Source organism: Bos indicus x Bos taurus, chromosome 1, assembly GCF_003369695.1.
Source record: "Bos indicus x Bos taurus breed Angus x Brahman F1 hybrid chromosome 1, Bos_hybrid_MaternalHap_v2.0, whole genome shotgun sequence".
Classification (NCBI taxonomy): domain Eukaryota; kingdom Metazoa; phylum Chordata; class Mammalia; order Artiodactyla; family Bovidae; genus Bos; species Bos indicus x Bos taurus.
Window position 1 is genome coordinate 2,934,834 of NC_040076.1, and position 22,760 is coordinate 2,957,593.

At 49.5% G+C, this 22,760-nt stretch overlaps 1 protein-coding gene across 1 annotated transcript in view; it reads left to right on the plus strand.

Annotated features, from left to right (window-relative positions):
• URB1 (URB1 ribosome biogenesis homolog) overlaps window positions 1-20,275 on the plus strand; it is a 78,093-nt gene extending 57,818 nt beyond the window's left edge. The window contains exons 30-39 of the mRNA XM_027538277.1: window positions 314-416; window positions 8,971-9,131; window positions 9,570-9,681; window positions 11,510-11,616; window positions 12,366-12,509; window positions 13,607-13,716; window positions 15,581-15,778; window positions 17,236-17,477; window positions 17,883-18,455; window positions 19,635-20,275. Of these exons, the coding sequence (XP_027394078.1) occupies window positions 314-416; window positions 8,971-9,131; window positions 9,570-9,681; window positions 11,510-11,616; window positions 12,366-12,509; window positions 13,607-13,716; window positions 15,581-15,778; window positions 17,236-17,477; window positions 17,883-18,455; window positions 19,635-19,816 (1,932 nt within the window). The 3' untranslated portion in view covers window positions 19,817-20,275. The remainder of the gene's footprint in view (window positions 1-313; window positions 417-8,970; window positions 9,132-9,569; window positions 9,682-11,509; window positions 11,617-12,365; window positions 12,510-13,606; window positions 13,717-15,580; window positions 15,779-17,235; window positions 17,478-17,882; window positions 18,456-19,634) is intronic.
• The last annotated feature ends 2,485 nt before the right edge of the window (window positions 20,276-22,760 follow it).

The following is a 22,760-nucleotide window of genomic DNA, read 5'->3' on the forward strand; positions in this document are numbered from 1 at the left end:
TTGTTGACTTCTTATGAGTAAAACTGGAACCATTTACAAAGGTATAGAGACAGAACCCATATACCCATAAGCCAGTTTCATCAGTTGTCAGCACTGGCCACACTTAACTTCATTTATAACTTCTTTCCACAAAGCAAATATCAAAGGTATCATTTCACGTACAAGCTGTTTGTTGTTTTGTATAGAAACATTTTTTTAGTACACTTGAATATTCAAAATAATTTGAACTCTGAGTGATAGTGGGCAAACATCCACGTGGGGTCACATTTACGAGGCTGACCTGCATGTTTCTGTCTGTCTCGGGCTGTTTCAGGATGCACAGGAGCCGATATTTAGAGACCGGAGCACGGTGGATCTCGGGGACCTTTATGACCCCTGTTTCCTCCTTCATCTCTTCAGTGAACTGACCAGGCCAGGTAACTGCAGTCTTCCAGAGTGGGTGGAGGGGTCATAATTTTTACCATAATTACCAGTGCATGTGCCTAGTCACTCAGTCATGTCTGAGTCTTGGCAACCCCGTCGACTGTAACCCACCAGGCTCCTCTGTCCATGGGATTCCCCAGGCAAGAAGACTAGAGTGGGTTGCCATTTCCTCCTCCAGAGGATCTTCCTGATCAGGGATTGAACCTGCGTCTCCTGTGTCTGTCTCATTGGCCGGCAAATTCTTTACTGTTGTGCCACCTGGGAATCCCGCATAATTACCAGATTAGGACCTGAATCTTGAAAATAATTCTTGAAGGATCTTCAACTGCCTTCTCACCTTTTTCCTTCCATTGATTTTCAGCAAAGTAACAGTTAATGTTTTGAATACACGGTTGTTGTTGTTTTTAATTATAATTTAAAAATCTGGGTGTGTCTTTCATGTTTTCCTAACTGTAATGGCAAAAGTTCTGAGTTCTCACTGAAATGAGAGATTTTGTCTTTGACAACGAGTGAGAGCCTGCTAAGGTTGGCTTTCTCTTGGTTTAAGTATATCTGTGAAATGGCCTTTTGTATCTGCTACCCTGAGGGTGGGAATCTTCGCAGGTAAATGGGTTGGGGAGAGAGAAAGAACAGAAACATGTCCAGGTGCACACTGGTGAAGACGGGGGTCTGATTCCCAGGCTGGTCGGGTCTGCTGGTGTGGGGCATTTTGTCAACAATTGGTGTGTAATGCTATCTCAGTATGGTGTGTATTTGCATTTTCCTAATAGCTAATGATGTTGAACATCTTATGACTTACTTGCCATCTATAATCTTTTTTGGTGAAATGTCAATTCATGTCTTTTGCCCATTTATCCTGATGGGTTTTATTTGTTTTTACTGTTGGGTCTTGAGGGTTCTTTATATATTGTAGGTATGAGTCCTTTGTTTGATACGTGGTTTGCAAATATTTTCTCCCAGTGTGTAAGCTTATCTTTTCACCTTCTTAACACCCTTCTTCAAAGAGCAGAAGTCTTCAGTTTTGATGAGGTCTAGTTTATCTGTTTTCCCTTTTATGGGTCAAGCTTTTGGTGTCAAGTCTTAAGAACTCTTTGCCCATCCCTCCATCCCAAAGAATTTCTCCAATGTTTATTTCTGAAAGTTTCATTGTTGTAGCCTTTATATTTGAGTCTGTGGCCTCTTTTGAGTTAATTTGTGTATAAGGTGTGGAGTGTAGGTCCAGCCACGTTGGTTTGCCTGCAGATGTTCTGATCCAGCCCCCCATTTGTCAATCCACCATCTCTCCTCCTCATCCCTTCTCCCAGTGACCACCAGCCAGGGGAGTCCCGGCTCCCCTGCACTGACACTTCCTGGCTGGGAGGGCAGGGGTGGTCGTTACCACTCTTCACGTGGCCCCAAGCGGGAGCCTCATCCATCTGCTGTGTTAGGCTCCCTCTGATGCATCGTGGGGACCAGTCATTGTGCTGCCTGAGAGGGTCCCTGACATCTACCTCCTGGTTGCCACGGCTGCATAGATTAGGTGCCCTGAGAGACCATGCCTCACTGATCACTCTTCTGTTCTCCTTTTTTAAATTTGATATCTCTTCCCCGCCGCCCTCCCCCGCCACCGGCCATGCAGCTTGTGGGATCTTAGTTCCCCGCCTAGGGTTTGAACCCTGGGCCCACGCAGTGAAAGCTCTGAGTCTATAACCCCTGGACCACTGGGGAATTTCCTAAACTTGACATCTTTTTATACTCAAATGTTGCTCCTTGCGACCAGATTTGCTGATCCTCCACCACTGCCCTTCAGTTCCTCACAGAAGAATGAGAGGGCTGTGTTCTCAGAGCAAACCCCTGCCTTGGTCACCAGGTTCTGTGGCTGAGCCGAATCTTCTTTGCAAGAGAGCAAGTGTGCATGTCAAGTGATGATGATGGCCAGCGGTGACTATTACCAGTAACTGGGGAGCCATGTCTACTACGCTCTTTGATTCCCCCATGCTTTGGCTGTGCCGGCTAAGTCTGTTTCTCATCAAATATGAAAATAGATTTTCCACAGTCTAAAAATATGATGCAACTTCAGTGAATTACTGCAAGTCATTTAGTCTGTTGCCCTAATTTTCAATAGAGCATTTAGGAGGCAGAAGGTAGAGGCTTGGAAAACACTTTAATAGAGAAATAGTAAAATCAGGACTGTTGTTCTCAGGATCTTGAATATTGCCCTTTTGGGGCAAAGGAGGGTAGGGGAAGGACAGGATCTGAAAGGCCTTTTGTGAAGAGAGATAACTAGTAAATGTTCTTTCAAGTTAGGGAAATACAGCCCATTTTACATTTTATTGTTATAACATTTGCAGATCATGTCTACCAGAAAGGATTTGCGCTAGCTTAAAATACCGGTTACACTACGATCATTCACATGAAAGTAGAATTTTTAAAAAAGTGTAGAAATAGATAGGCAAATAGAAATGCAAACCAAAGACACCAAGAAAAACTAGGTCGTTACATTTTGCTCTGGGCTACTTGCTTATAATCCAGAACAACAACAACAACAAAATGGAAGCAGAATATTTTAAACAAATGTTTATCATCTGATAAAGGGAAGCATACGAATTCATCAGGAGGGGAAAACTAGCGGTAAAGGGACAAGCTGAATAAAACAGAAGTCTGTGAGCAGCATTTATAATGGCCAAAGGCTTATTGTGGTTGAATTAAGTCATCAATCTTTTTTTCATATTGTTATTTTTTTTAAGTTATTATTGCATTTACTTTTGCCCTGGTGGATAAGTGACCATGAACAATGTTTTAAATAAACTTTTATTGAAGTGTGATATATAGAAACCCATACAGGTCATATTATGTATGTATGAGTTGGGGGGGAAAACCCCCAGTCAGATCAAGGAACAGAACATAGTCCACAGCCCCCCAGGCCCCTTGCTGGCCAGGGGGGCCTCAGTAGGGGCCTTCTCCCTCAGTAGGGGCCAGTGTCCTACATTTGAAGTTTATTTAAATGACATTAAACACTCTCTTTTGTAGAAGCTCCATTTACCCACATTGCATTTGTGAGGTTCATCCATGCCGCGTGTGGCAGGAGTTTTTCACGCATGTTTTTGTTTCCTGAGGTGGCACTAGGGTCCAAGTATTGCCGAACATTTTGTAATCCTAAATTGGGTGTGTGGTTGGTTTTTGGTGTGGTGGCCAGGCTTGAGAGAACCAGTCTCAGCGTTGCGTGTCAACCCTTTGCTGAAAATGGGAACCTGTCTCCTTAACCTTGCTGCTTCTCTCCTTTGAGTCCTTGGCTGAGAAGCAGGGCCAGCCTTTTGCCATGGCAGTGACAAATGCTCGCACAGCAAATGCTTGTCCTCAGGAGAACCAGGCCTTCAGTTGCTGTTTAACAGAACAGGGAGGCCCCTGTGTGGTTCTCTCTAGGGCCGTGGACAGGGCCTCGGTGGACCCTCCCTGGGACTCGCCTTTCTGGCCAGGCCGCCTCTAGGAGATGGTGTGAGAGGAGGTGTGAGGAGGCTGAGGCTCTGACGGCACCGCTGCGCTGCCACTGGACCCCTTAAAACGTGGACTGCTTTGCATTTTAATCCTTGATAATTGTCCTGATTAAGCCAGGACAAATTTGTTGTCACCAGGGGAAATTGCTATTTTTGAGGTTCTTAAACAAAACGACTGGTATTTCTGTTTTTTGATCACCTTTATATTTTCAATTGTCAAGGGGCAGCTCTTTTCCATACGTTTTACAAAGCCAAGACTTCCAGAGGATAACAGATCCCACAGAACATGAAATTGACTTTTCCTCATGGACATACGGAAAATCCTTTTGTCTTTAAAGTGTCTGTGATTACTGCTAAATACTAGCTATTTTTAGTGAGTATAATATTAAATGTTTAGAATGTTCTCTTTCCCAAACTTATTCTATTTATGTGTTTTTATTATGGATCAATAGGTATGTAGGTGTATCTTAAATATAACTCATCTTCCCCAAAATAGTATAATTTTATCCCTCAGTTTGATGCTTTGTAAAGCTTTTGTAAATTTTCCCCCCTCCCATCAGAAGTGGTCACTTGTTAGAAATGAGAAAAGTTAGTCTGTAAGCTGTTAGAGCAGAAGAGTCTTCTAATTATTCTTTTTCCTTTTACTTTTTTTCCTTCCAGTTTTACTGAGATATAATTGACATCAGCACTGTATAAATTTAAGATATTCAGCATAGAGATTTGACTTAACACACATCATGAAATGATTACGGCAGTCAGTTGAGTGAGCATCCAACACCTCATATACAATAAAATTAAAGAAATATTTTAAAATGTTTTCCTTGTGCTGAGAACTCAGCATTTACTCTCTTACCAACTTTGCTATATAGCATACAATAGTGTTAATTAAATTTATTGTATTGTGCATTATATCCCTAGTACTTATTTATTATAGTTGGGAGTTTGTATGTTTTGACTCCCTTCATCACTTTTCCCTCCTGTCCCTTGGCGTCTGGTAGCCACAAATCTGATCTCTTCTCCTCTGGGTTTGTTTGTTTGTTGTTTTTCAACTATAGTTGACCTACAGCATTATTAGTTCCTGGTGCATAACATAATGATTTGATGTTTCTGTACGTTTCAAAATGATCGCTGCTCCATCCTGTTACTTAAAATCTGCATCTTGAGATTAAAAGTGGTTTCTTGTAGACAGCAGACACTGGGTTTTGTTTCTTCATCTAGTCTGACCATGTTACTGTTATTCAGTCTCAGTCGTGTCTTAATTTTATGGCTTCAGTCACCATCCACAGTGATTTTGGGGCCCAAAAAAATAAAGTCTGTCACTGTTTCCTTTTTTTCCCCCCCATCTATTTGCCATGAACCAATGCTTTTTAATTGGAATGTAAATACCATTTAATGTTGATTATTGATCTGATTCCACTTCATTTACTGACTTTTAGCAGTAGTTTGTGTGCTTGTGAGTGTATGTACGTGTGTGTGTGTGTGTTGGTTGCTTTAAGGTTTATTATATACATATTCAATGTATTGTGGTTTACCTTCAAGTGCCATTATACCCCTTCATGGATAGTAGAAGCATCTTAAAATAGTATCTCTCTTTCCCCTCCTGGCTTTCATGCTTTAAGTATCATAAATTTTCCATCCATATGTTAAAGATCTCACAATATGTGGTTATTTTTGCTTCAAACTGTCAATTACCTTTTAAAGGGATTTAAATATTTTTGTTTATCCTGTAGTTATCATTTCGTGTTCTCTTCATTCTTTAATTTCCATATTCTATCATTTTCCTTCTTCCCAAAACACTTCTTTTAAGAATTCTTGAAGTTCATGGCTGTCGGTGATCCATTCTTTCAGCTTTTAAAACGTCTTAACTTCTGAAAGATTTTCATGGGGTATAAAGTTCTAGGTTGACAAGTTTTTTTCTTATGTGTGTTAAAGATGTTGATGCCTTGATTCTAGATTGCATTGTTTCTAACAGGAAATCTGCTGCCATTCTTATCTTTGCTCCTGTCTATGTTTTGAGACTACCTCTAAGATTTTTTTAATCATTGTTTTCAAGCAATTTGATTATGATAAACTTGGGTATAATTTTATTTTATTTTATTTTTTGGACTGTTTTGGCCCTGTAGGTTTGTAGTTTTTCAAATTTGGAAGAGTTTTGGCCATTATTTCTTCATTTTCAGGGACTCCACTTCCACATGTATTAGCCTGCTTGAAATTGTCCCACAAATGCTCATGGTTTTAGAATTCTTTTTTCTCTCTGTGTTTCAGTCTGGTTAAATTCTGTTGTGTCTTCAAGTTCACAGATTTTTTTTTCTGCAGTGTCTAATCTTCTGATCAGCTTATCTAGTACATTTTTTTGTTTGTTTTGTTGAAGTATAGTTAATTTACAATGTTGTGTTAGCTTTAGGTATACAGCAAAATGATTCAGTTATACAACAATATATCTATTCTTTTCCCTTATAGGTTATTACAAAATATTGAGTATAGTTCTTTGGGCTATAAGGTAGGCCTTTTTTCCCTCATATAGTAATGCATGTATGTTAATTCCATACTCCTAATTTATTTCTCCTCCCTGGTCCTTTGGTAACCATAAAGAAGTTCTTTTTTTTTTTAAAGATTCCACATATAGGCAATATCATATGTTATTTCTCTCTCTCGGGCTTACTTTGGTTGGTATGATAATCTCTAAGTTCATCTCCATGTTGCTGCAAGGGGCATTTTGTTCTTTTTTATGGCTGAGTAATATTCCGTTGTATAAATGCACCGCATCTTCTTTATGCGTTCCTCTGTGGATGGGCATTCAGCTTGCTTCCATGTCTTAGTTACTGTGAGTAGTGCTGCAGTGAACATTAGGGTGCGTGTATCTTTTCCAATTACGGTTGTCTGCAGATACACGCCCAGGAGTGGGATTACCGAAGCATATGTTAGCTCTATTTTTAATTGTTTAAAGAAACCTCCATTCTGTTCTTCTTAGTGACTGCACCAGTTTACGCTGTCAACAATTCATCCAGTGCATTTTTCATTTCAGAAATTCAAAATTTATCTCGAGAAGCCTGACTAGGATTTTCTTATCTTCCATGTCTCTACTTAACACACCCAGTCTTTCCTCTAGCTTCTTTTCATTTATTTGTATATTTTTAGCTGTGCTGGGTCTTCATGGCTGCACGGCCTTTTCTCTAGTTGTGGCGTGCAGGCTCAGTTGCTGTAGTTCCCGGGCTCTAGAGCACAGGCTCATTAGTTGTGGCCCACGGACTTAGTTGCTCCAAGGCAAGTGGGATTTTCCCAGACCAGGGATTGAACCTGCATCTCCCAGGCAGATTCTTTACCACTGAACCACCAGGGAAGTCCATCCTCTGGTTTCCTGAGCATGTAGAATTCAGTGCTGCTAACTTTATAAATGTCTTTGTCTACTAATTCTGTTATCTGTGTCATTTACAAGTCATTTCCAAATAGTAAGTTTTTCTCTTCACAATGGGCCATGTTCCTGCTTGTTTGACTGTCTGGCAGTTTTTACTGGAAGCCAGACATTGTGAGTTTTACCTCCTTTGGGGCTGGGTATTTTGTTATTCTTGTGAAATGTTGTTCAGCTTTGTTCTAGTACACATTCAAGTTTCTTAGAAATGGTTTGATCCTTTCCAGTGTTGCTTATAAGCTCTGTTAGTTGGGACCAAGCAACATTTAGTCTGGAAGGACCTTTGCCGCACAAGTGAGGTGACATGCCCTGAGCCTGCTACCTTGTCCCTGGGTGCTGCGGGGACTTGGCCCTGGCTGGTGGGAGCCTGGGGTTGTCTCTGCTGAGCCCTCTGGGTGGTTCTTTCCCAGCCTGGGGTGGCTTGCTCACACGTGCTTGCCGACGGGCATCCTCTCGGTGGAGCACTCTTCTCTCGGGCTCGGCCTCGTGCACTCCGGCCACTTGGCCTCCCAGGCCCCCCGCCGCTCTGTGCCCTCAACTCAGAGCTGCCTGGGCTCTGCCTCGGTTTGCCCCACTGTGCATGGCCTGGGAACTCTCCAGGTGTGAGCTGCAGCGATCGGAGGGGCACCTGGTCTCCTGTCTTCAGGGATCACCGTCCTCTGTTGCTCCACGTGCAGTGTCTTGAAAATCCTTAGTTCGTGCCTTCAGTTGTTTTTTCAGTTGGACAGATGAGTCTCTTTCCTGTGTCTCTCCTGGCTAGAAGTGGAAATGCTGGTCCTTCTGCGATACGGTGTGAGAGCTGAGAAAGGGGAGGGGACCCGCGCGTAAGCGGCTTCCAGGAGCTCTTGCTGCTTCTGAGGAGGAAGAGAGCTTGCGTGGTGCGCGGGTCCCCGTCCCTGGCGTGACTCAGCCCCTCTCAGCCCTGTCACCCCAAGGCAGGGACTGTAGGCACACCCACAGGTCCTCCACCTTGTGGTCCCTACACTTTTGGACAGCCACTCGTTTGAGGACCGTTATGTGTCTATATAGCTGTTTGGACTAAGAAGAAGTAGCTATTATCATTCTTCTTCTTGATTTATTTTTAGCTTTTTTTTTGTTTGAACTGCGGACATTATGTTTTTAAGTCTTAAACTTTGGGGAGAGATGAGAAAAGAAAAAAGAGTTTGACTTGTAGAAAATATTATCAGTGGTGTATATATATATATATATTTTTTGGTTTATCTTTTATTGATGGTACATTCCAAGATCACTCATCCGACTGACTACGCTGGCTTTTCCTGCTGAGTCCCTTCCCCCTAACCTCAGGCTTCTTCATGCTGGGACCTCAGTGGTGGGTCCTGATGTCACTTCCGACACCTCTGAACATCTCTGATGTTCTCCGACTCCTCGGGTATTTGTGAGAAGTGATGAAGGAGTCCTCGTTGGGATTTACAAGTGTCTCAGAGACTGAAGGCGTGTGATTGCTGCTGCAGGAGGGGACAGTCTTTTAGACAGCCGCAGCAGAACCTAAGGGAGCAGGAGGGGGGCTTGCATGTCTGTGTCCGGCATGCACACACGTTGCTGATGATGGTAAACTGCAAAAGGAAATGGAACTCCGTGTTGCACGCGTGTCATGGAATCATTGTGTGTGTGTGTGTAGTTAACACTGTGTTTTATCTCCCTCAGAATTTGTGGTGGATTGTAGAAAATTCGTGGATTCAAATGCTTTGGGCCTGACTGTCGCGGCCCTCAGCAGCTACGACCCACAGATGCGCGCCGCAGCCTACGCGGTGCTGGCGGCCTACTACTCACACCTGGAGGGGGCGCGTTTCCGGGAGCAGCCCCAGGTAAGCGGGGCTGAGGGGGCCTGGTGGGAAGATTTCCTGAAGAATTCAGAGGCGTTGCCCAGAGACTCTGATACAGAACCAAAGTCTTGTCTCCTCCTAGCGGGGCGGGGGGTGGTGCCAGAGGTCATCTTGGGTCCTCAGTCCTGGGTGGTAGAGAGAGGTCTCCCCTTACAAGAACTCTTCCTGTGTCATGGAGGGCAGAGCAGTTCTCGTTTCTGTCGACTTGTTCCTTGATCTGAACTCAGGCTACAGCAGCTGTCACCCAGGACACACAGAGCCTCAGAAGCCGTGCCCTGAGGTGGTGGTGGGGGTTGTGAGCCCCTGGATGTGAGGAGTGGGCCACCCTGCAAAGCCATGGATTAGGCTGCCCGAGACAAGGCTGGTCACAGCTGTTCTGCAAAATTTCCCCCCGACCCCGCCCTTTTTCCTGCTTTTAAGGTACTGTACCTGTTGGACGTGGTCAGGAATGGGATCCGAACCAAGAACATGAGACTCACCTTCACCCTGACTCTCTTCATTGCCAAGGCAGCCTTGCAGATTTTGAAACCAGGTACCACTGCTAGAATCTGGTCGGGGTGAGGTGGAAATTCTGAGGCTGAGTGAGCCCATGTGGTTGCGTTAATCGCACTGGCATAACCGGTCCACTGCACGTGTGTGAGGGTCACAAGTGCAAGGTGCAGGAGGGTGTGTGTGAATGTGAAGGGGGGCCAGTGTGTGTTCCTATCTGCCTGCAGGCGTGTAAAGCTGCAGTAAAGGCAGGTCACAGCTCCACCAGAGGGCCTGCTGAGGGAGTCACAGATGTGCATGTGCGCTTGGAGGGGGCCTGATGCAGAGGCCCCATCGGTGCTGGCAGCCACGCTCCAAGCTCTGCGGTCAGCGTCAGCACAGCTCACTGGCGCGACGACAAGCGGCTTGTGGGTCCCTGTGCCCGTGTCACCAGGGCGCAGAACATGGCTCCGCTTGGTCCTCACAGCCGCCCAGTGTCGGGGTGGTCTGAGCACAAGTCAGTCTATCATGGGACCTTTTCTTTTTGTCACTAGTGAAAAGTTACAGAATGTTGATGCCGTTAGGGACCACAGGGCTCTGCGGGTAATGCGGTTGTTTTCAGACAAGGAGACAGCCTTCCAGCCGAAGGTTAACCCCAAGGTTATGTCGCTTCAGTCATGTCTGTCCCTTTGTGACCCTATGGACTATAGCCCACCAGGCTCCTCTGTCCATGGGATTCTCCAGGCAAGAATACTAGAGTGGGTTGCCATTTCCTCCTCCAGGGCATCTTCCTGACCCAGGGATCAAACCTGCATCTCTTAGGTCTCCTGCATCTCTTTACCACTAGTGCCACCTGGGATCCCAAATAGTTTGTCCAAGGCCCAGCAATTAGTCTGCAGTCAAGTTGCTGTTGGAATTCAGATCAGATTTTCATCTGCTCCTGTATCATTTTTATTACATGTTTTTTTTTTTTTAGCCTTAGAAATTATGGGAGGGAAGAAGGTAATTAGCCATTTAGACTCTAAAGAAACAGGCTCTTCAGAGAAAATATCCTAGCTGAGGTCATGAGGGATAGTCTTGGCCTCCCATCCAGTCTGTGCCCCCGCAGTGAGCTGTCCCACGTCAGACCTCATGTCAGTGCAGGGGCTCAGGGCAGCGGTCTTGGATGGGCTGTGAGGCTGCAGGTGCTTTGGATAAATGGGAGATGACAGTCCAAGGGTGAGACCAGGGGAGGAGGTGTCAGCCCTATTGCATCCCAGACCAAGTGACCCAGGGCAGGTCTGAGCCCCCTTTGCTGTGGAAGCTCCCTCAGTGGGAGGCCGATGAGCTGGTATTCGCCCTGTGCTGTCTTCCGTGTGGCAGCCCGCACTCTGCCCACCAGCTGATTGGAGCTTAGGCTGATGCCTCGGAGGGAGTAGTATCAGCAAAGGACTGGACATCCCAAAGTGGTTCCTGAGCCGTGAGATAAGCCCTTATGCCGTGTAGACCTAAGGTGTCTTACTGCATTTTAATTCTTGAGAACTGATCACCTGGATGAGAATTAGAAAGCCCCGTGGGGGCAGGGATTTCTGTCTGACCATCCCCCCCAGGACCCCGCTCCCCAACTCCACCTGGTCATGGGGTGTCCTTTTGGCACCATCCTGAGTGACAGTCACGCTTCCCTGGTGGCTCAGACGGTAAAGCGTCTGTCTGCAGTGCAGGAGACCTGGGTTTGATCCCTGGGTCGGAAGGATCCCCTGGAGAAGGAAATGGTGACCCACTCCAGTACTCTTGCCTGGAAGATCCCATGGATGGAGGAGCCTGGTAGGCTACAGTCCATGGGGTCGCAAAGAGTCAGACACGACCGAGCGACTTCACTTTCCCTTTGAGTGACAGTCTGCTTGTGTTCACAGAGGAGCATATGTACATGAAGATCAACAAGTTCCTGCTGTCCCACGAGTACCTGAACATGAGCAAAGTTCCAGGCTTCTACCAGTTCTTCTACAGCTCGGACTTCGAGGTAGCACCCTGCCCTGAGGTCCACAGGGCCCCCAGTCTCCTAAGTGGGATGCTCAGCCACCGCGCCAACTCGTCCCTGCAAAGACTTGTCGGCTACAGAGCATATAGGCTGGGGTGGAGGGTGGGGGGCAGGCGGACCTGCCTGTGAAAACGCTTTCCAGTCCATACCGTGATTCTCGGGTGACTTCTCAGACCTCACAGACTCCAGAGGCCTTGAGTCACAGCCTCCTCACGGTTATTTTCTGGGTGAATCACAGGATTGATTATTGATGTGCTTTTATGGAACATATGAGCACAGTTGAGGTCTTCCCTGTAGCTCAAATGGTACAGAGTTCTCCTGCAATGCAGGAGACCAGGGTTCGATCCCTGGGTCAGGAAGATTCCCCTGGAGAAGGGAATGGCAATCCACTCCAGTATTCTTGCCTCGAAAATCCCATGGACAGAGGACACTGGGGGGCTACAGTCTGTGGGGTCGCAAAGAGTCGGACACGACTGAGCAACTAACACTACACTGAGCACAGTTGAGCGTGTAAGTCTGACCTGGTCCTTTATTCCTGACCCAGAGAAATGGAAGCAGAGAGGAGAGAGGGAGGGTTTTTAATAACAGACCCAGAAACGGAGGGTCGGGGGCTGCCATGCTGCAGTCTTCACCACCCCTTGAAAATAGTGGTGCTGGAAGAGTTTTCAGGAAAAAAAAAAAAAAAGAGCCTTCACATGTTTAACAACCGTCTTGTTTGCGGGACTTTACAGCAGAAGACGGAGCGGGAGTGGGTGTTGGGGCTCCTTCGCCAGGGAATGCGGGACAAGCACTGCTTCGAGCTGTGCGCCAGGCGGGGCGTCCTCCACATCGTCCTGTCCTTCTTCGGCAGCCCGCTGTGTGACGAGGCGGCCCAGGTAGGCGCCCCCAGGGCCTGAGGGCTGGGGGGGCCTTCACTCGGGGTTCCACCACCTGCAAGTCCCGCCCCGTGGACCCTCACCTGACCGCCTGCTTCAACATTAGCTTCCCGGCCCTCCTGGGCCCAGGGCCATCTGGGAGGGAGGCGGGTGGTGAGGAACCAGGAGGCTCTGGGCAGCCGAGAGCTCAGGACTGAGGCGCTTCCAGACACGCGCAAGCCACCAGCGTGTCACGTAACACAGAGAAACTGCAGGTCATCAGACCTTGGCTGGGAAAGGAGCCGGGCTTTGAAACCTCCTGCCTCACAGCTGACAGGGAGTCTGCAGGAGTTCTGTCCCTGGAGCAAGAAATCTTGTGGAGTGAGACGTTAACTAGGAAAGGCATATGGGGTTTTGATGAGTTTCTAGCCTGATCAGTGTCTGTCTCTGGCATCACCTAAAATATGGGTAAAGAGGAATGAGTCTGCATAAGTGGAATTTGAGTACGGTAGATTTCTACTTTTTATGGCATGTGAGAACTCTAAGGCACCCAGTTAGGGACTTCCGTGGTGCTCCAGTGGTTAGGACTCCGTGCTTCCACTGCAGGGGGCACAGGTTCAATCCCTGGTTGAGGAACTAAGATTCCCATATGCTGTGTGGTTTGCCAAAAAAAAGTATGTGTGTGTGTGGGGGGGGGAGCACCCCGTTAACAGTTCCAGCGGCAGTCGCATCTCTCTGTCCTCTCCACGTGGTAAAACGGAAGCGATGAAATGAGCCGCCAGCAGTTCATGGCTGGACTGGCAATGAGTCTTCACTGTCCCACTCAGGCTGCCAGGATGCGGGGCCGTGTGGTTTGCATGCCACGTCTCCCCTTGTGATGGATTAGCGGGTGGGTGTCCCTGGGCTGACACTCTCCCTGTGGCCATCTGTGTCCTCTGGCTGTTACGGTGGGGCGGGTGGTCCCCCACGGCCACCATTCCCGCACACCTGGCAGATGTCACGTGCAGCGACCGCCTGTGGAGTGGGGACACATCGTTCTGCTTTTAAGGCCTTCCCTGGTTCAGGTAACTCAGGTTATTCCCATGGAAGACCAATGACTTTTTGCTTGGGGTTGACAGAACTGGATTCTGGAGATTCTGCAGAATGCCGCCCGGAATGCCAGGTCTGCCTATGAGATGCTGCGGGACTACAGCCTCCTGACGTGGGTCCTAAACATCCTGGAAAGCAAGTAAGCACCTTATGTCCTGGGAAGAGGGGTTGGGCAGGGGTAGGGGGGAGGAGCGCATGCGCACTGGGCATGGGGCGGGGTGGGGGGAGGGCGCACATGCGTGCTGGGCGTTGGGGAGAGCACGCGTGCTTGCTGGGTGTGGGCGTGGGGAAGCGCATGCGCACTGGACATCCGGGCGAGGAGGGAGCACGTGCATGCATGGTGGGCGTGGGGTGGGGTGGCGTGGGGTGGGGTGGCGTGGGGCAAGGGACTGCGTGTTATCTGGGCATGGGTGGGTATAGGCAGAACGCATGCATGCATGCTGGGCATCAGGCAGAGGGGCGTGGGATGAGACCATGAGATCATGGCAGCTCCTGCAGCTCCAGTGTCCGCTGGGAGATTCCAAGAGAATCCGCGTTCCCCAAAACAGCGTCCTCTACACCACCTTTCTGTCTCTCCTGCGCGGCCCAGGCTGCTCTCTGGAAGTGGGGTTCTCTCCGAAGTTTCGAGGCCGCTGCCCTCCCTGAGGCAGAAATGGGGAGCCTCGGGTTTCGGGAGCGATCGCTCATGCAGTGATGTGGGTTCGGCACTCCACTCCCACCCAGGGTCGAGGTGCCCTGCTAAGGGTCGTACCGGAGCCGCATCAAGGGCTGGCGTGGCTATCTTGTCTTGTGACGGGGGCTGCTGTCACTAGGTAGCTCAAATGACACGGATTTGTTTTCTCACCTCCGAGGGCCGACGTGGTCGGCCTTGGTGAGAGCCCTCTTCCCGGTGTCCGCACTGCCAGGTGTCCGCACTGCCAACCGTGTCCTGGCAGGGAGAGAGAAGGAGAGCGCTCTGGTCTCTTCCGCTTCTTGACAGACAGTGACAGTGAAAGTCGCTGAGTCGTGTACGACTCTTTGCGACCCCATGGACTATACAATCAATGGAATTCTCCAGGCCAGAATACTGGAGTGGGTAGCCTTTCGCTTTTCCAGAGGGTCTTCCCAACCCAGGGATAGAACTCAGGTCTCCTGCATCGCAGGCGAATTCTTTACCAGCTGAGCCACAAGCTTCTTACAGGGTGCTAATCCGGTCATGGGGCTCCATCCTCACGACCTCATCTAAACCTAATGACCTCCCAAAGGCCCCACCTCCAAATACAGTCACAGTGGTGGTTGGGGCTTCTACCTGTGAATGGTGGGGCAGGGAGGAAGGGCACACAGTTCAGTCCATAACGTGATCTGTTTTGATTCCTAACAGTCTCCTGCCTCTGAGGCTGTGTGAAAAGATGAAGACTCTTGTCTCGCAGACAGACCCTCAGTGGCAGGAATCTTTCCTTCAGACAACTGTGATAATAATTCTGGGAATATTCAGCCTCTTTGCCCCCCTGTCTTTTTTTTCTTTCTTTCTTCTTTTGTGCATTTTTTTAAAGAATTTAAAATTTTTTCTCCTAAAGAAAGTAGTATCTTCTCTCCAAAGGCTGCACTGGCTGATTGTCTGCTCCTGGCTGTTACCTCTGTGCTTCAGAGTGGCAGAAGGCTGGGCAGGGAGGCTCTCCCTTCTGTGCCACAGAGGCTCTGGAGTATCTCTTATATGGGACTGGGGAGAAAGGAGGGTTGGTGAGAAAGTTTCTTTCACCAGAAAGTTTCTGGTGAGAAAGGAGGGTTGCGCCCTGGGATGGAGCTGCTTTTGTAGCAGACACCCTGTCTTGCCTTAGGTGCTATGCCCGTCTGGGACTGCAGTGGCTGAGTGAGCGCATAAAAGGGTTGGAGGCTGGGGAAGAAGCCAGCCCCTTGGGGTGGCCACCACCATCACCGTCTCCTCCCTGGTTCCCGCCCACCCCTCCAGGAGATGGGAGGAGAGGGTGTGACAGAGAGCTGACTCTCCCCATATTTGGCTTCAGGTTTCTGGAGACCGAGCTGCTTTCCAACCTCATCTCCCTGCTGCACACACTGTGGGTGACCACGCTGGGCAACAGAGAAGTGGAGGCCGGGGCACAGCCTCCCTGCAAGCCTGGCTCCCAGGAGCCCCCGAAGCTGCTGGCCCTGCACCTGGTGGACGAGTTCCTCTACATTCTCCTTGTGCTCACGAAGCACCTGAGGTGAGCCCCTCCCCTGGGTCCCGGCTCCACAGGTGGGCTCTGGGCCAGGCCTGTGGTCCTTGTGGTGACCTCAGGACACCATTTCCGCTGCTCCTCTTTAACAGTTAGATTTTCGAGGTTCCTTTCCAGACCAGGAGAACTTAACACACTCAGAAAACCTGCAGCCTGTCACGCCAGATCATTTTTAGCAGGCAAACCATCTACTTGGATATTTGGATTCAAACACTGAAAATGATGTTTTGTAGAAAGAACATGTTTTCCGTGATTTTAAACCTAAGAAAGTTAAGCTGTTCCCAGACTCACCTCCACCTGTATTAGCCTGCACAGGCTCCCTTTCAGCCATGAATTTCCTGGAAAATGTCATTGTTTTCCCCTTAGAATTACACACTTGGTTTCCTCAGGAGAACTCAGCGCTTGTCAGATTCTACTGTGTTAGAGAAAATACACCATGTCTTCATACTTCTGATGTGGGAACAGAGGTGTGCTGATTGGAACTAGACAATGGATAGCAAATGGATTGTCATCTCAGAGTGAAAACCTTGATAAAGAATAGGGCATTTCATTTTCTGTTGTTCTGAAATCAGCTATTGAATCCACGCTGGGTAGCCATGTTTCTTATTTTCAGTTCAGTTCAGTCCCTCAGTCGTGTCCAACTCTTTGTGACCGCATGGACTGCAGCACGCCAGGCTTCCCTCTCCCATCACCAACTCCCAGAGTTTACTCAAACTCATATCTGTTGAGTCAGTGATGCCATCCAACCATCTTATCCTCTGTCATCCCCTTCTCCTGCCTTCAGTTTTTCACAGCATCAGGGTCTTTATTTTACAGTTGTCCAAAGACGCATGGCAGCCTACTCCAGCATTCTTGCCTGGGAAATTCCATGGACACAGGAGCCGGGCAGGCTACAGTCCATGGGGGTCACAAAGAATCGGACACGACCTTGCAACCAAACCACCACCAAAGACACATTGGTCTCTGAAAACTGGTTGTAATTCAGAATAACAACTGTATCAATAAATGTGAAAACGGTTAGAGCAGACAGTTTGGAATTTTAAATTCCTTAGAACTTGGAGGAATATATATCCTTCCACTGCCCTCCGTTAGGTTTGGCCATGAGTGTTGCTATCCCAGAGCTTTTCTTGGCCTTTAGTTCCTGAATTGGAGAGGATCCAGTGGTCCTGGAGTTGTTAGCAGGGCAGCTGGCACCCTGACCCTCTCCCAGTTTCCAGAGAACTTTCTGTGCCTCCAGGGTGGAGGTCGGACCCTGGTCCCCTGTCCTCCTCCCCTGGGGAGGTGCTGGGCTCCATGCCCTGGTCTGTTGGAAAGGGCTGCCCGAGCTGTGGGTGGGCCATTGGCACCTCAAGTCTGTGGCTTGTCTGCTGCCCGGCCACCGAGGTCCTGGGCTGCAGGCAACAAGGCGGCCTCGCCCAGCCTGGGATTGTGGACTCCCCCCACAGGCCCACCTTGGCCTCCGCCCAGCTGACCGGCTTCTTCGGGGCACTCGACTCGGTCCTGAGGTACCGGGCCACCGTGCTGCAGGCCTTCAAGGACATGAACCGTCTGACCATGAACGCCACGGTGCTGTCCACCCGGGATGTCCTTGTGCTCCTGCACAAGTGGAGCCTCATCGAGAGAGACGTCCGGCTCCAGGAGGACCTGAGGGCCGCCACGGAAAAGTGCCAAGTCCGGGAGCTGCTGAGTGAGTGTCCGCTGCGTGGTTCTGTCTCATCTCTCACTCCCCAGGCATGCTTGCTGCCCTCCCCACCCCCCCAGAGCAGCTGGCGTCTCCCCCCCACCTCTGAGCAGCATGTCCACAGCTGCCAAGGCTTAGAGACAGGGTCTGTGTGTCTTCATAGCACTCAAGGGAGATGGGGCCCCAGCTCCCGCTCCTCTGTGCTCAGCTGTTACAATAGCGGTGATGACAGTCACAGGGAAACACTGACCCTGCCCGAGCTCCAGGCTGGGTGCGTCCTATGGGAACCCAGCTCTGAGCTGTGCCCTCCCCTGCGTGGATGCCCCACCCTCTGCATCTCTGTGGGGACGGGGAAGGGGGGAACAGCAGTCTGATGCCTTTTCTCTTTTTCTCTGTGTGTGCGGGTAACAGAGATGCTCAAGGAGAAGAACAAGCCCAGCGCGCCAGCCCGAGCCAAAGGCATGCGGGCCCGGAAGCGGAGACCTGGCGAGGCGGAGGAGGCGGCCGACCCCGAGCTGCCGGCGTCCGCCCTGGAGGCGTGCAGCGGCCTCCTGAGGTCCATCCTGACCCACTGGGCACCCGAGTTCCCCAGCGCCGACCCGGAGCGCGAAGACCCGGGCCCCGTGGGTGCCATCGCCTCCCTGGTAGCCGGCTGGGTGCTGCGCTCCGCAGCCAGGAGTACCCTTGGCCGGGCGGACGCGGCAGGCCTCCTGGGCTGGCTCAAGAGCCACGTCCTGCAACAGCCGGCGGTGGTGGCTGAGCTTCTCCGCGATGGCACCGTGACGAGCAGCCTGTTCCGCCTGTACAGCCGGTTCTGCGGTGCTGTGGAGCCGGCGGGATCAGAGGACCGCTTGGCCGGCCTCTTCAACGCCGTCCTGCTGCGCCTGGTGGCGGCCCGGGGCACCGCGGGGATCCCCCTCCAGCCGGTGCTGGAGACCGTCCACCTCTCCTCCCTGGACGCCGAGGAGGATGCGGACACACGAGGTAACGTGGGGGGCTGGGCTCGGAGACTAAAGACTGCGCGGGGTGGGCCTGGGGCCGAGAGCACTTCCCGTTCTCACAGCCTGCGGGTGCTGTCAGTGAAGCCTTGTGGGGAGGACGGCCCTCAGCCCGGGTCTGTAGAGCACAGAGAGTCAGCCTTCTGGGTCCTGAGTGTGTGTGTGTGTGTGGTGGGGGGGGGCGGCGGGGAGGCCCCACCTCTGCCTTCGTGAGACCTTGATGGAAGGGGAAACAGTGGAGAGGAACGCCCTCCGGGCGGCCTTGTGTACCCCTGGGGACGCTGCGTGGCTTTCTAACTTCCTACTGTTATCTCACACAGAGAATTAGGTTGCACCTCGTGGTCACAAGCACACACACTTGCACATACAGGCACCCAAGTCATAGTTCATATGCGCGGCATTTAGTGGGTGCTTGATGAAGGTGTGGGGGCTTCCCCAGTGGTGTTAGCAGTGAAGAACCTGCCTGCCAGTGCAGGAGACGTGAGAGATGCAGGTTCGATCCCTGAGTGGGGAACATCCCCTGGAGGTGGGCAGGGCAACCCACCCCAGCATTCTCGCCTGGGGAATCCCCACAGACAGAGGAGCCCAGGAGGTGACAGTCCATGGGGTTGCAGAGTCAGACACGACTGAGCGACCTAGCACACGATACAGGTGTGCCTGTGTGGATGAGGCACCGGCAAAGACCGTAAGAGGATAGCAGGGAGGCTGTGGGCATGTGCAGGGGGCTCCTCCGCTATCAGGAGGGTTGGCCCTTCAGGGAGGGCTGGAGGGGGCTGGAGACTGGGCGGGGCCACAGCCCGGCAGGTGAGCTCACCTGGTCGCAGGGAGCCCTGCTGTCTCCCCTGGCCTGCAAACCTTCTTGTCTGTGCCTGTGGCCCAAAGGCCACCCCTGCCAAACTTCAGTTGTGGTTCTTGGCCTGGGTGGGTCAGCACCAAGGAAGAGGCTTACATTCAACACACAGTCATCACGTGAGAAAAGAGAGGTTTTAAAACGAACAGGAAAGATGAACCCAGCGGTTGAGTACAGTCAGGACTAACGTATCCACACGCTCACCGCAGGTTGCCACCTGGGGCCGAGCGAGCCCCGGGTCACCGTGCGTGGGGTGGGCGGCTCCTTCCCAGCTGACCGGCTTGCATCCTAACGGTCTCGTTGTCCCTTCCTCAGCCGCCGCCGCGTTCCTGGTATCTCTGTACATTAAGGACATCTGGCTGGGGGCCCAGCGGCCAGACACCCTCCTGAGCCACGTCCGGATGGTCCTCGACACTGCGGAGGACTTGGGAGGGGGCAACGAGGAGGCCATCGTCCGGCTCTGTAGGGACATCGCGGCCACGGTCCCTGACATCTGACTCCTGCGGCTGGCACCTCCGGCTCCAGGTTTCAGGAGTCGGGTTGAGTCGGGGGTTTCCATGGAAAGCCTGTGAGACGCAGGCTGTGCGTGTAGACCTGCTGTTCTGACGGGAAATGTTGGCTTCTCTAGGTGACTGATACAAAAGAAGCTCAAGGGACCGTGTATGCAGAGAGGTCAGGGTTACAGTGGGCCTGGGTGGCCCTGGGCCCACGAGCCCTGGTCAGGGAAGACCCTTCCTCTGAGGTGCTTGTTGTTCCTCAGAGAAATACCTCAAACTGAGGTAACGCTAAAGTTGAAATGTCTAAAAGTATACGAGACACAGTTGCATGAAGAGAGATGTTTCAAGTTTCCTCTTCATAAGAAGTCACAGCAAAGCTTTGTGTAACTTTTTGAATAAATAAACCTTTCCAGTATTGTGTTAAAGGTATTTTACTAAATAAAAGGATGTTGTACTAAATTCTTAAAGTATAAAACTATTTTGTCTTCTGCTTGGAAAAGACTGCTTTATATTTTTAAAAATTCCATTTGAAAGCAAGGACTTTGAATTTTATAACTTGTTAATAAATGTCTATTTTTGTTAGATTTGGTGTTTCGTTTTTATTGACTGAAGCACAGACTATTTTTGTTCTACAGAAACCTGTATTTTAGAAGTCAGGATTTGACTTTTAAGATTCCTGTATAAATTGATATTGTAGCTGACAAACATTGAATATGAAATTTCATGCCAGGTAAAACTCGGTGCTGTTCATTTGAAGCTCTGCACGTACCATTGTGCCACGTCGGCACACAGCATTCCCGGTCTGTCACTGGGGAGGTGGCTGTTTATTTACCCTAACGGCATTTATCACCTGGAGAAGGTCATGGCAACCCACTCCAGTATTCTTGCCTGGAGAATCACCACGGACAGAGGAGCCCGGTGGGCTACAGTCTATGGGGTGCACAGTCGGACACAACTGAGCAACTAACCATATGACGTTTATAGCACTGGGAATGGCTTGGTTCCAGCTTAAGCATTTATACCTTTGTTTCCCTCCAGTGTTGTTTAGACTCTTTGGTATTTTTTTTTTAATATATAATGACTTAAGGTTCTTACCTAACAGAAGCAGCCGATATTAAGAAGAGGTGGCAAGAATACACAGAAGAACTGTACAAAAAAGATCTTCACAACCCAGATAATCATGATGGTGTGATCACTCACCTAGAGCCAGACATCCTGGAATGTGAAGTCAAGTGGGCCTTAGCATCACTACAAACAAAGCTAATGGAGGTGATGGAATCCCAGTTGAGCTATTTCAAATCCTGAAAGATAATGCTGTGAAAGTTGCTGCACTCAATATGCCAGCAAATTTGGAAAACTCAGCAGTGGCCACAGGACTGCAAAAGGTCAATTTTCATTCCAAACCCAAAGAAAGGCAATGCCGAAGAATGCTCAAACTACCACACAATTGCACTCATCTCACATGCTAGTAAAGTAATTCTCAAAATTCTCCAAGCCAAGCTTCAGCAGTACGTGAACCATGAACTTGCAGATATTCAAGCTGGTTTTAGAAAAGGCAGAGGAACCAGAGATCAAATTGCCAACATCCGCTGGATCATGGAAAAAGCAAGAGAGTTCCAGAAAAACAGCTACTTCTGCTTTATTGACTATGCCAAAGCCTTTGACTGTGTGGATCACAATAAACTGTGGAAAATTCTGAAAGAGATGGGAATACCAGACCACCTGACCTGCCTCTTGAGAAACCTGTATGCAGGTCAGGAAGCAACAGTTAGAACTGGACATGGAACAACAGACTGGTTCCAAATAGGAAAAGGAGTTCATCAAGGCTGTATATTGTTACCCTGCTCATTTAACTTATATGCAGAGTACATCATGAGAAATGCTGGGCTGGAGGAAGCATAAGCTGGAATCAAGATTGCCAGGAGAAATATCAATAACCTCAGATATGCAGATGACACCACCCTTATGGCAGAAGGTGAAGAAGAACTAAAGAGCCTCTTGATGAAAGTGAAAGAGCAGAGTGAAAAAGTTGGCTTAAAACTCAACATTCAGAAAAACTAAGATCATGGCATCCGATCCCATCACTTCATGGGAAATCGATGGGGAAACAGTGGAAACAGTGGCTGACTTTATTTTTCTTGCCTCCAAAATCACTGCAGATGGTGATTGCAGCCATGAAATTAGAAGATGTTTACTCCTTGGAAGGAAAGTTATGACCAACTTAGACAGCATATTGAAAAGCAGAGAGACATTACTTTGTCAACAAAGGTCTGTCTAGTCAAGGCTATGGTTTTTCAAGTGGTCATGTATGGATGTGAGATTTGGACTATAAAGAAAAAGCTGAGCGCCGAAGAATTGATACTTTTGAACTGTGGTATTGGAGAAGACTCTTGACAGTCCCTTGAACAGCAAGGAGATCCAACCAGTCCATCCTAAAGAAGTCAGTCCTGGGTGTTCATTGGAAGGACTAATGTTGAAGCTGAAACTCCAATACTTTGGCCACCTGATGGGAAGAGCTGACTCATTGGGAAAGACCCTGATGCTGGGAGGGATTGAGGGCAGGAGGAGAAGGGGACGACAGAGGATGAGATGGTTGGATGGCATCACCGACTCAATGGACATGGGTTTGGCTGGACTCCAGGAGTTGGTGATGGACAGGGAGGCCTGGTGTGCTTCTGTTCATGGGGTCGCAAAGAGTCAGACACGACTGAGCGACTGAACTGACTGACTGACTAAAGGTTCTTACTGAGACAGGAGTAATGCTCTGTGCATTTATCCCCTTCCTACAAGTTGGGCTGATCATCTAGAAGGCAAGGAGTGTTCACTTCTCCTGTTCCTTCCCCTACAAAATGCCCACAGTGGTGTTCTTAGGATATTCTGAAGCCAGAACGCTATGTTTAGATTCAAGTTGGAAAGGCCATGTGGTCCTCTCTCCCTCTGTGTA